At 44.2% G+C, this 12,060-nt stretch overlaps 1 protein-coding gene across 6 annotated transcripts in view; it reads right to left on the bottom strand.

Moving 5' to 3' along the window:
• KLF7 (KLF transcription factor 7) overlaps nucleotides 1–12,060 on the bottom strand; it is a 70,933-nt gene that overhangs the window by 36,318 nt on the left and 22,555 nt on the right. For all 6 annotated transcript variants that reach the window (XR_012836053.1, XR_012836052.1, XR_012836054.1 and 3 more), the window contains one exon: nucleotides 3,093–3,705. Coding sequence is in view for 3 of the 6 variants with exons in the window: in XM_075756391.1 (XP_075612506.1) it covers nucleotides 3,093–3,705 (613 nt within the window). In the remaining 3 variants the exon portion in view is untranslated. The remainder of the gene's footprint in view (nucleotides 1–3,092; nucleotides 3,706–12,060) is intronic.

Genomic DNA, 12,060 nt, shown 5'->3' with positions numbered 1-12,060 from the left:
AAGCCCTAAGAGAAGACTGGATCCAATCTAGCAAGCTGCTATCAGTCTGTATTGCCTCCAGTCCTGCCTGGCTCATCATTCAGCAGCGAGGAATGCCAGCCAGTGTCTGTCTGGTCAGCCTTACATACGAACGAAAGGAATGCAACCTCCTTCCGCTGCCTTCCACCCCTCCAGCTCCCCAGCCCATGGTTTTCTTGTTTTCATGCACTGCAGTAAATCCCTTTGATCCAGCAAGCGGACTTTGCACGTGCAAGTTGGGTGACCAGCCCGCATCTGCCTCCCTGCTTGTGAACCCCACACTGAGAGCTCTTTGTCTGTCAGGGCGCTCACACCCTTTTACACAGAACCCGCACTGGCAGACTGTTCTTGCATGACATACTAACAAGCTACCAGCCAAAGGAAAATATCTTGCAATCATTTCAGACCCTCTGGCTCAGCCACTGACTAAGCCAAGTGGCTACTAGCCATTGGCACTGCTGGGTGCATTTGCAACCCACAGCACACCCAGTTCACTGTGTGAAAAACACAAAGCACCGATAGAGAAAAGGGCTCCTTGTCCCTAGCCCTGAAGGCGTGCATGGGAAAGGAGGCGGTCCTGCCATTTGTAATTCAGTCCCAAATTTCCATAGCTATTCCTCTCTGACCCTCTCTTTTACTGCAGGCAGGAGCTCCCTACGGGGAAAACCCACAGCAGAGGTCAGCGTGAACAGATTTAATGTCTTGACTGTACCAGCTCTGATTTAAGGCATACAACGGTCAGTGATTTTTAAGGGAACAGAGCACTTAAGCAGGATGAAGGGGTCTAAATGACTTTGTGCTTTGGTCTCAAATAAGCTAGTTAGCCTATCACACTCTTCTCTTCAATTTACTCAAATTGCTCCCAAGATGTAAATGTTCAAAGGTATTTAGACAATCTGCTTTCCACAGAGAAAAATGGGAGCCAGGTGCCTACCTGCTTCCAGGTTCTGCATCAAAGATGTATTTTAAGAACAAGGCTGCATCCAGTCTTCATCACAGCTACGCACAGCGAGGATGTGGTTGGGTGCAAGGTGGTTATATGGCTGCAAAGACAGGAGACCTCCTCATCCAGGTTTGTGTTGCCTCTTGTCTTTTGCCTTCCTGCTTTCCTAACAACCTATGCTACCTGCTTAGGACTCGGTGGATAGAAACAGGAACACTCGCATAAACTAGTAAATGGTTTAGGGGTTGGTTAAACCACTGATGGTTTAACTGGCAATATCAGAGGGGTAGCTGAACCCACTGGGTGAGGTGCTTGGAGTGGGAGGTGTGGGCACTGCACCCGGGCAGCTGCAGTCTGACCATTTGATACAGGTCTTCCCCATCTGCCAGCAAAGGTGGGCTTCCCTTTCTCACTGTGCTGAGCACTGCTGTGGATGGGCTGACATATACACGCCAATGGCATTATGTACTGTCTTAGGCTGTTCAACAGAAGTATCACAAGGCCAGTGAGAAATGTTTCTCACCATGGATTATTTGTAAAACATAAGATTTCACACACTAATGTTACCAAGGGGAAAGGTTTTGACCTGAGATACAAAATCCAGACCCAAGGCTGGGTTCAAAAGCATGCAAAATCTTGCAAGATTTTGACTCCAAAAGGTGGAGATATTGAAAGAGTAGTAGTTTTTCCAAGTGCTCTCTCAGGACTCCTTGTCCACATCCCCACCTACTGGGTGACAAAGTCAGAAAAACTCCACAAAACTCCTCTTTCTAGGCGATTGTGTCACATCCCTGGCTAACTTCAGGTAGAGCTGTGTAAGACCTACCACTTCCAGCTCAAGTTGGAATGCAGGGGTAACATCTGAACAGACATGACCACTGTGTCAACAGCTCTCACACTCTGTATTTGTGCTTTCACAGGAGCCCTGTCATGTGCTGGAAGGCTTTGGCTGGGATGTCCCCCCAGACAGCCCCAGCGGGGGCCAGCTGCACAGCCACACTGGTGCTATGAGGAGCCTCCTGACCATGTTGCTGCAGACTTTAAGATGAATGCACTACTTTCACTGGCTTTCAAATCACTGGATCACAAGTGAGGTCACTCCTGGCAAGGTGGCTATCCCCAGTCAAAGCACTAGAAAGCCCATATAAAAGATCAAAACCAATGCCTTTTATGTCTTAATATGATTTATACTTCAGACCATGTAACTTTTACGGGGCTGCCTAGTATTTGATGGATGCAGCTCTCTTAACAACCCACACATTTGTTTGATTTACTGCACTGGTTCAACATGTTATTTTCTACCTTGCAAGAACAACCTTGCTTCTAGGAATCTGCCTGCATGATAAGATCGTGAATTAAATGTGCAGTTATCGTAAGAGACCACACATTTTACAGTAAAATTGAGAAAACTGATTACAGCAATCCCTCTGGAAACAAGAATAACCACATGATAAGACAGTGCTAATGGGAATTTATCATCTCTCATCACATGTGAAGCTTAGAACAAAGCAGCAACACAAGTGAACTGCACAGCTATTACTGCCAACGAATACCAGCCGAAAAGCTATTGGGGACTATGAACAAATGACAGGAGAGTGAGGATCCCGAAGAGTCAAACCTAAGCCAATTTGGTATGCTTCCAGAAGCTTACACAGTGGAGCTTATATGCAACATTAGTAAATGTTACCCAAAATAACAGCCTGACATCTTTCCATACATCCTATTCCCTCTTCACCTACAGTACTCCACTCAAACTCCACATCATTCTTTCATTTGTTCTCACTGTATTTTATCACCAGAGAAGTCCAAGATCATGAGTATCTCAAGGGTATGTGCATCTGTGTACCTACACATCTGCATCTACACACAGACTCACTCATGCACACATTATTATTATCCCTTAGATATCTTAAAATTACTCTGCACAAGCCCCATAAGACATATGAAACCCCAACAGGTCAATGGTAGACACTGAACTCCTCCGTTCCATATTTTTCCACTGCCCTGTTTCATAGATAGAAGCTCAGACTTTCAGAAGAGATTTTTTTTGCTTTTTTAAATGAGAATAAAAGAAGTTGGTTACGGTTAGGTGGCAGGAGGACAAGATGAGAGAAGCATCCTACACAAGTACCTGTATGAGTCCTCTGATGAGCCTTTAAGTGGGAGCTCTTTGTATAAACCTTCCGGCACCCATTAAATTGACAGCGATGAACCCTCTTCTTGTTTTCTGGGGATGCTTCTGCCCCTGTACCTCCTTGTTCACTGTCACTTTGCCCACTTTTTATTGTCCCCGCGGTTGCTGTTGCTACACCCACTTTCACGGAGCTGAATGAAGTTTTCTTGGCCACCAATTTCAACGTCACCGTGCCATCCACCGCTGAGAGAGTTTGTGAGGTTTTTACAAGGTGGCGGCTGAGCTCCGGAGAGGAAGGGGGCGTTAATGAGGTTACTGCATTGAGTTGGGCCTGGTTGACAGCTGTGTAGCCTTCTGTGGAAGAGCTGGTGGACTGCAAGCTGAGGCACGTCTCAGACAACAGCTTGTCCCGTGAGAGGATAATGTCCACATTGGTGCTTTTGTCACACGTACTCGTCTCCACTGGTAAAAGGATGGGGTCCAGCCGTCGGATATTGTCCTCTGCATCTGGGGCTGAGGAGGCATGAAGGAAGCAGTCCAAATCCTCACCAAAGGTCTCAGAGATCTTCCGTGGTTCAGTCTGAAGGTATCGCTCCAACTCCAGGCATGTCTGCAGGAGGGCAAAGGAGAGGGGAGGGAGAGAAACCACTGTTAGAGAGAGGTTACAGCATAGCTCCCACCTAGGGCAGGAGAACAGCACGGTCCAGATCCATTCAGAGACAGCACTCATGCACACCAGCACCTTCTTGCGAGATGGTCACATTTTGTGAGACATGAGGATGTGGCACTTGTTTGCTGCTGCTCTGAGACAGTGTGGGAATATCCACGTACGGTAGTGAATATTAAGGTAGAAGTGAAAATACGACAACTAGAAAGCATCCACTACATTTTCATGAAAGTCTGTACATTGTCCCATGGATACAAGGCACTTCCCAATTTTAAGTGTAACCTGGCCAACAGTCACTTCCATATCAAGCTATCCTAGTGGCCCCAACGCCTGGCCACACACAAACAAAAAGTCACCTTTCCAAAGAACTGCTTCCTCTTCCTTCACAAACATTAACTTTCACTCCAAATTTAACTCAGTGTAGTTGGCTGGGGCCCAATCTGTCCCTAAAACAGTACAATTCTGAACCGTAGCATTTTAAGATAGGAGACAGAGAAAAACTTCCAGTGACACCACAGCTTGTTTGAAGGGCCTGACAGAAAGAAAGATGTGACAGAAAAAAGGGACCAACTGTCAGTTTTAGGGGGTTTTGGCACATCTCATCAAACAGGGCTTCCTAGTACAGGACACCAGACTTGCACACAAACATACACGTGCACCTTATTAAAAAGTAGGTGAAGATACAGTCGAAGAGGCTGCCACATAAAAACGCGTTCCTGCATCTCCACAGCACAAGGATGGGGTGAGCCTCCTACCTGAATGTACCTTATTATGAGGTGCTCTGAGGTAGCCCAAATAAAGCATCCAGGCACTATCGCGCTGCCCAGTGTTCTCCATAACCAACATTATAAACTTTTATTGTTTATAGAAAACAGTTTGCTGTAGTTTGAGGAGCTTTTAATGTAGTTTATTAGTGCTATTTTTCATTTCTTGCTGCCTGAAAGGCTAGCGGGTTTAATACCACCACTGCGATTTTACAGGACTTGGAGGAAGAGACATTCCAACTAATGCTTTTTAGAAACCTCTAAAAACTACTCCTCAGAGAACACTTCTAGAGATATTAAAAAAGGGATTTTAGGCAAAAAATTTTCAGCCTATGGGAGCTGGCGACCCAACCACACCTCAACCTGGAGAGTCCAGCATCTGATCAAGAAACCAAAGCTTTGTATGACCCAAGGAGAGACAGAGACTCCTGCCATCTGGGTACAAAGGTTCCATCAACAGGAGTGTAAAGAGGCCCCACTCACAGCTCTTTAGGAGCAACTATGTAATGCAAAATTCTTACTTTCAGTGTACCCAGGAAGCAGTACTACTGGTTACAGATACAGTTTGCTGGGATGACTTTCAGAGTTCAGAACTGACTTTGTCAGACAGTTATCTGTTACTTCTTTTCAAAATAATAGCTGATTATAGACCTGAGCTGTAGTGATGGACTTCAGCAAAAAACAATAAAATGGCAACAGAAACATGTTATACTTTAGCGTGTAGGTTATTTTCAGAGGCATGACACTGTATATATGATGTATCTGCACACAGGCCTGGAGGTGAGACACTTAACAGTTAGTACTCTTGCCTTAAGCAACCTTTCTGTTTTCTTTTTAAAGTGCTTTTCTGGGACAGTGAGGAACAGCTTTAGCTAGGGAATTGGTGTCTCCCCAGATGAATCCTAACAGGCTTTGGGGGCTGCTTTCCAAACAAGCCCACAGATTTCAGGAATAACCCCCATCACCAAAAGAGGCGATGCTTTTGAATTCCCCACATCATATAATTTGGGCTTTCTGGCCCACTTAGCCTTCATCCAGTGGGGCAGAAATAGGTTTAGGGGCCGAATAAACAAAAGGCTTCCAAGGGAAAGAGCAAGCGTAATCACAAATTAGGGATGGAAAGGGTAAAAAAAAAAAAAAAAAAAAAAAAAGAGACAGGGACTCGAGGCCATTAAATCTGATGACAGTGACATGACATTTCAATTGCTGTGGGATCAGAAAGCTGCATGCCAGCTCTGGGCTGCCCGTGGAGGGGAGGCGAGCAGGAGGTGCTGCTCCTTTAAGGCACCACTACCCCATGACAACAATAGTGGGCCTGACAGTTTTTTCCAGCTTCACCATTAATTTTCCATAAAGAGCAGTTTCTCGATGAGCCCTTTTCAGGCAAAGCCTGATGCTTCAGAAACCTGTAATTATTCCTGGCTCCCCCCTCCTGCAGCCATTGCACCTGTGCCATTTCAAGACACCAGCTGGTCATGTCTTGCCTTCTGCCTCTGAAATCCAAAACCAGTGGATCAAGCCCATCTCCCCATGGGGGGGGGGGAACAACTCAAAGAAACAATATAATGCAGTCCCTCCCTCCTGCCCCCCTCAGCCTCTTCACCAAGTCAATAGGGGGGAAAAGCCTAGCAACGCTGAGCCAGAAAAGCCCTCCACCTAATCTGCATGGCAGACAAAGCCTGGCGAGGGGTTACGGCCACAGTCCTTCCCTTACCCCCCACCAGGGCCCTACCTGCTGCTGCATTTGCCAGAGCAGGCAACTGCCGGCAGAAACAAAGCATCTTTCCCCATATGCACTTCCCAGCTTCTGCCAAGTACCTTACGCGACCTTCCCTCCTCCTGGCCCAAATCACCCAGCAAGTGGTGAGGCAGGGTTTTCAAACCAGCCTTTCTTCACTCTGGCCCTGGCAAGACAATTTTTAGCCCAGCTAAGCCCATCCCATCATCTTGAGCTCTGACCTAGAGAAACCAGTCAGGCTGAGACCACCAAGGTCCCCAACTCCAGCCCCGAGGGCCATCAGGAGGTGCACGAAAGTTCTTTGGTCTCCACTCCCACAAAGTCATTTGCCAGCGAGTGCATCAAAAACTACCAATTTTTTTGTGGGAGCAGAAGGATATTGACCACTATCCACAGAGATATGAACCCAAACTGCTAGATTCAGATGACGGTGAACCCCTGTAGATCTCCTACTTCCACGATCAGCCTGTAAGGAAAATGGTCCAAGGATACCTAAAGACAGGAGCAAGCTGCTTTTGTCATGTTCTTGTCATAGTTCTGTTGGATGTCCAGCTTCTTAACCACTCATGCAAGAGAGAGGGGAGCTTTGTATAATGATGTAATACATATCACATTCAACATTAAGTCTATCCTTTGGTTGCTACACTGCAGGCAATTCGGTGCATATTAAACCTTCTTACCCAGTGCCTGTAGGATTTACAGCAATAAATACTTCAAAAATTGCAGTGGGAAGAGGAAGATGGCTTCCTTCAGGAACACAAGAATATCCATAAGATTGCTGTTTGCTGTCAAGCCGGTTTAGCAGGCTAGGGATAAAAAGTGACCCACTACTTCAACCCATCTGCCCTGATTAACAAGGGTCATTCTCCTTGCACCTTGCTCCTCAATTTAGCCAGTTAAAAGAAATGATGATTCATGGCTGGCAAATAATAGGATGTGACTTTGTGAGACCCCAAGTACTTGCAGAAAGCCAGCTAGAAAAGGATGGCATGTGGACAATCCCAACAAGGCCTCAGTCTGATTTTTCAATTTGGATACAATTGCAAAAAGGCTCACTTTCCCAGCAGAGGCACATTTCCATCACCTGCAAGAAATGCTGTGTGTTTCCTGCCTACACATCCGTAACTCATAACATCTCCCCACATTATACTATCATTTCAGTCCTCTGGGGCATGTATAGCAGCAGAATACATGTAAACTGCACACCATGACACTTCCACATGCAGCACCAGATCCTTCAGACAGTACAAGACAGCCACTGCCATGCTGTCCTATGCCTGGTAAGGACCTACTTCTTGTTAGTCCTTTCACAGTTTGCAGTAGCACTGATCCAGGGAAATTCAGTGTTCAGTACGTCTGTCAATTCAGAAAGGTATGACCTCTAATCTACATATATTCTTAGCTCTGGAGCACATCTAAAGCTTATCTACTGAAAGTGAAGATTATTTACCAAGCACAGAGTATGCTCACCACTATGAAATACAACGCAAGAGAAACCCAGCATATGCCTCTGATAGCAGAGATGTGATACATGTCTACCATTTTCAGCACAGCTTAGCACTCACCTAATTCTGCAGCCAGCAGAAATCAAGACAGGTTTGCTACTAACTGCAACAACAAGAAGACAAATCCCAGACTTTCCTATCCCTCCCAGACTTGCAGGTACTTGGTTTGGCTCAGATAGCCTAAGTTTTAGGGTGCTTGTCAGCTGTCCAGGTTAAAGTGCAACCCAGAACATTCAAAATCCAGATATGTAGGAGCTGGAGTCACCACTCACGATGCTGATGTTTGACTACATCACTCTCCCTCAGAGAGCAACCAGCAGGAAGGCTTTAGCTGGGACCACCACCGTCATCAATGTGCCAAGCATCAAGGCAGTGGAGGTACCCGATGTCTCTGTCTCCTCTTCAGAGGATGACAGGAGAAAGACATGTCCGTAGGGCAGGGGCCTCTGCCGGGACACAAGTTTGGCATCTGGGTTCAAGTCCAGACAGCTCTGGAAAACCTAATTCCAACTGATGACCCAAAATGAACTCTTAGTTCCCAGGGTATAAATCTAAACTTGCTCCAATGAATTGCAAAGAACTGGTCTCAATAGGCAGCCATGTTGTGTATCAGAATCTGAGCCATGCATATAGGCTCTTGAAAATTCACAGGTCACTGCAGAAGCACTGCCTATGCTGTGAAGTCTTTACAGCACTCAAACTCCTGGGCATTGTGCACAGCTGAAGACAGGACAATGTGACAAAAGTAAAGTTCTGTCAAGGGTAAAACAAAGCCCAAACACTTATAATGATTTGAGGACAGAAAGTCAGGGAAGACACCTTATCAACATGTTCACTGGGTTCCTCTTTTTTTATTGATGCTGAACTATTTTATAACATCTTGATTTTGAATTTTTCTAGCAGATCATGGGAAGTTCTTATCTGAAAGTGCTAGTTACTTCTAAGTGCCATTTTACTGCAGATATAATTGGACATCAAGTACCGATCTTGGAAGTTATCCAATACCTAATTAAGAAGTTGGATACTTAGATCAGGCTGTGACAGAGAATGAAAATGTCAAATGTGGTTGACAAGCAGGTCTGATCTACCAGCTCTGTTTACAATACATGAAAGGATTCTCTTTGCAGCATAATTTATATGAGCAAAGCAGAATTATACATGCAATAGTGAAGGTCAGATTCCAGCCTCCATCATGGCCCCATTGCTTTCCACAGCACATAAAAAAGGGCCTCATCTCTAAATAATTGTGAAAGTCTCAAGACTGCAAAGGAAGAGAAAGTATCCTCAACCTGAAGGCAACCCAAAACAATAATTCTAAGGTCAGTGCTATCACAGTTCACTCAAGTGCACAGCAAACAGCAGCATCAGGTCCAGTGCTCGGTGTCAGTATTTCATTCTTCAGCAGAACAGCGAAAGCTTTGAGCTACGGTGGCACTTGCGTTGCTGATGCCAGAGGCAAATACTGAACTGGATGTTGTGGGGCAGCCCTGAAGTTAAGAGGAGTAAGAGATTAAAGACTCACCTGCCTTCCCTGAAATGCCATGCTATTTTTGTCCTTAACCCTAAAACAAGGTTTGAAAGATGCATCTTCTTAACACTGCCAAAAGCCTTCATTACTTCCTGAACAACAACAAAACCCAATACTCTTGCCTGTCTATTCCAAGATTATCATCTGCTCCCACCCAGCTGCCAAAACCTCCAGCTTTTCCTCTTGGCAACCTCTACCGGGCAGTTGCTAGTTGTCAAAAAGCTGGAGCACATCAGAAGCTTAACATTTGGGACAGCATAAAATAAACAGAATTTTAGTATTAAAATAAGTAGTTTTGCAAATTATACTTGGAAAAATGGGAAAACCAATCTGAAATGAATGAATAGTAAGAAAAAGTTTCAGGCAACAGCAAATAATTTCTATTGCAAAGAATTTAAGAGAAAACTCCTAGTAATGCACCGGCACATCTCACCTACGTGTTATATAGTTCATTGGGAAAAAAAGACAAGTAAAACCACTTTTTAGGTACAACAATAAGACACTTAATGACAGCTAACTCGTGCTAAATATCCGCATGCATGTTCTTAATCCCTCGTATATAAAACACAAATCAAGTTAACTGTATGCTCAACAAACAGGCCTTTACCAAGAGCAAAAAGCAGGCACACGCGTAGTCAGCAAAGATCATTTGATACGCAAGGATTTGTTTTCCTGTGGTAACTTCACCATCCACCTCAGCCGTCAGGCTGGTCCTCTCTAACACCAGCTGCGTGGGTCTCAACAGCCGCCAGAGTCTGCAATGGACAAGTCTATTAACTCTTGACTACGCTACACAGGACTCAAGCCTCTGCTTCTGAATTTCTTCAACATAATAATGGCCTGTGCCCATTTTCCCCCTTGGTCTCAGCCCAAAGAATGAACCTTTAGGGAAAAGTATTTAGCCAAACCAGCTCATTCACTGTTATTCATGCACAGCAGCACTCTCAATGAACACCCTCCTACCACAACCCAGACGGCTTTCTCCCTGGATATTCTCCACAGCATTTTTCTTCAGAGCATAAAAGATGCTTAAATCAAAAGCCTCAACCAAATTCAGGAAAGATACATTTTAATGTAAAAAGTTCCACGGATTTACTTAAATTAGGACAGAATCACTACCTTCATGTAAACAAAAGCCATTTTCCTGTTGCTCTGGGGCATGATGTAACCAGGGTTATCAAGACTCTCATCAGCCTCAAAGGATCAAAACCAATTTTGCCATAAATTAGCAATTTTCACCAGCAGAAATGGATGGTAAAACAAATGTCTCAAACAGAAAAGAAGTCTGAACCTATAACTCTAATCAAGGAGTCAAAATAAAGATTTGTTCTCAAACCTAGTGATAATGAAATATATATTATCTAACAAATATTCTTTTAAAAGGACAAGCCAAATTTGTGCACTAAAAATCTGTGGTATTTGGGCTCCAGCTTAGAGAATTTCAGTGCACTGGGTGTGAGATATTGAACAAAGGACTGCAGCTAAGCGTGGCTGAATTTGATAGGCATCTAGATAAAAAAAAAGGATGAAAGAAATCTGCAAACACTGAACCAGGGCTTTGGAGGGCTTTTGTTGTTTTTTGACTGTTTAATAAAGATAGACAAAATATCTGCACCCAGTCACAACAACAAAAAATAGCATCGATGTCAGCAAAGGATTAAGGATAGCCAAATTAAGAATTCAAAAGTGCAGGCAGCCGATCGTGCTAGCATCAAAATATGATAAAACTCATGTGTGCCTGTATACCAGCACATGCTCTGCATGCTGCCATGCAATCCAGACAGCAAGTAGCCATACAATGACCATGTGACAAATGATATATATGTAACATAAGTGTTTTTCAAAATCTTTCTTAAGAGATCATTTGTTTATATAACAGTGTTGGATGGCTTTGAGCGAGCTGGCTAGTGGCCCTCACTGCAAACTTTTCCCCAAACTTCTTTAAGTGTGTATTTAACCTGTTGCTGTCCAGTTTGGAAGCAGCTTTAATTTAGCATTATAAATAGCAAAAAAGGCACAATCAGCTCCTTGAATTGCCAGTCCTAGCTTCTACTGAAATCAAAGGATCAGGTTCAAAGCATGCACAAGAGTGTGGTAAACTTCTCACAGGAAATGGATATGCAAGAGCAAATGCTGACGGCTGTGGAACCTACAAAGCAGAGCAATATTTTAGGTCTCGATCCTCAATTAAGATTCATCCTTACAAAGTATTGCAGTGGGGTTACACAGAAGAATTGGATTCCTTGTAATTACTCTGGATAGGATCATGAATGAAAAAATGTACTCTTTAGAGATGTTTCATTAAGATCCAGAGATAGCTTAACATTTCCTCCTCAGCAGCTGACACACACGTATACATCAGTTGTGTTCTCACGCTCTCAGGCAAGAGCATATTCGTAAGCACAATTCTTCACAATTAGCTTATTAAATCAAACCTGGAGAGGAGATGTGATCAATACACTCAATATATGCTATATAAGAGTCCTGGGTTGCAAGTCATCTCTTCTGCTCTGACCTAAAAACATATTAAACAAGAGGATGCGTAACACTGAATTCCTAACCCAAAAACGTGCAATTCCTCATCTAGACTTTGCATGTTCAACATTTTTGTGCTAGGACTACTGTATCTGTACATGATGCCCATTCATTATCACATCTCATGGCTCAAAAAACCTTTTGTATGTTCCCTTTTGTATTATTTTTGGCTGTGAGGAGGAAGAGGTGGGGACCTGTCTGGGAAACAGGAAGCAGGAGGAAGGAGGG

This window comes from Balearica regulorum, chromosome 6 (genome assembly GCF_011004875.1).
Source record: "Balearica regulorum gibbericeps isolate bBalReg1 chromosome 6, bBalReg1.pri, whole genome shotgun sequence".
NCBI lineage: Eukaryota > Metazoa > Chordata > Aves > Gruiformes > Gruidae > Balearica > Balearica regulorum.
The sequence above is the reverse complement of the archived record's forward strand: the minus strand, read 5'-3'. Positions and strand labels throughout refer to the sequence as shown.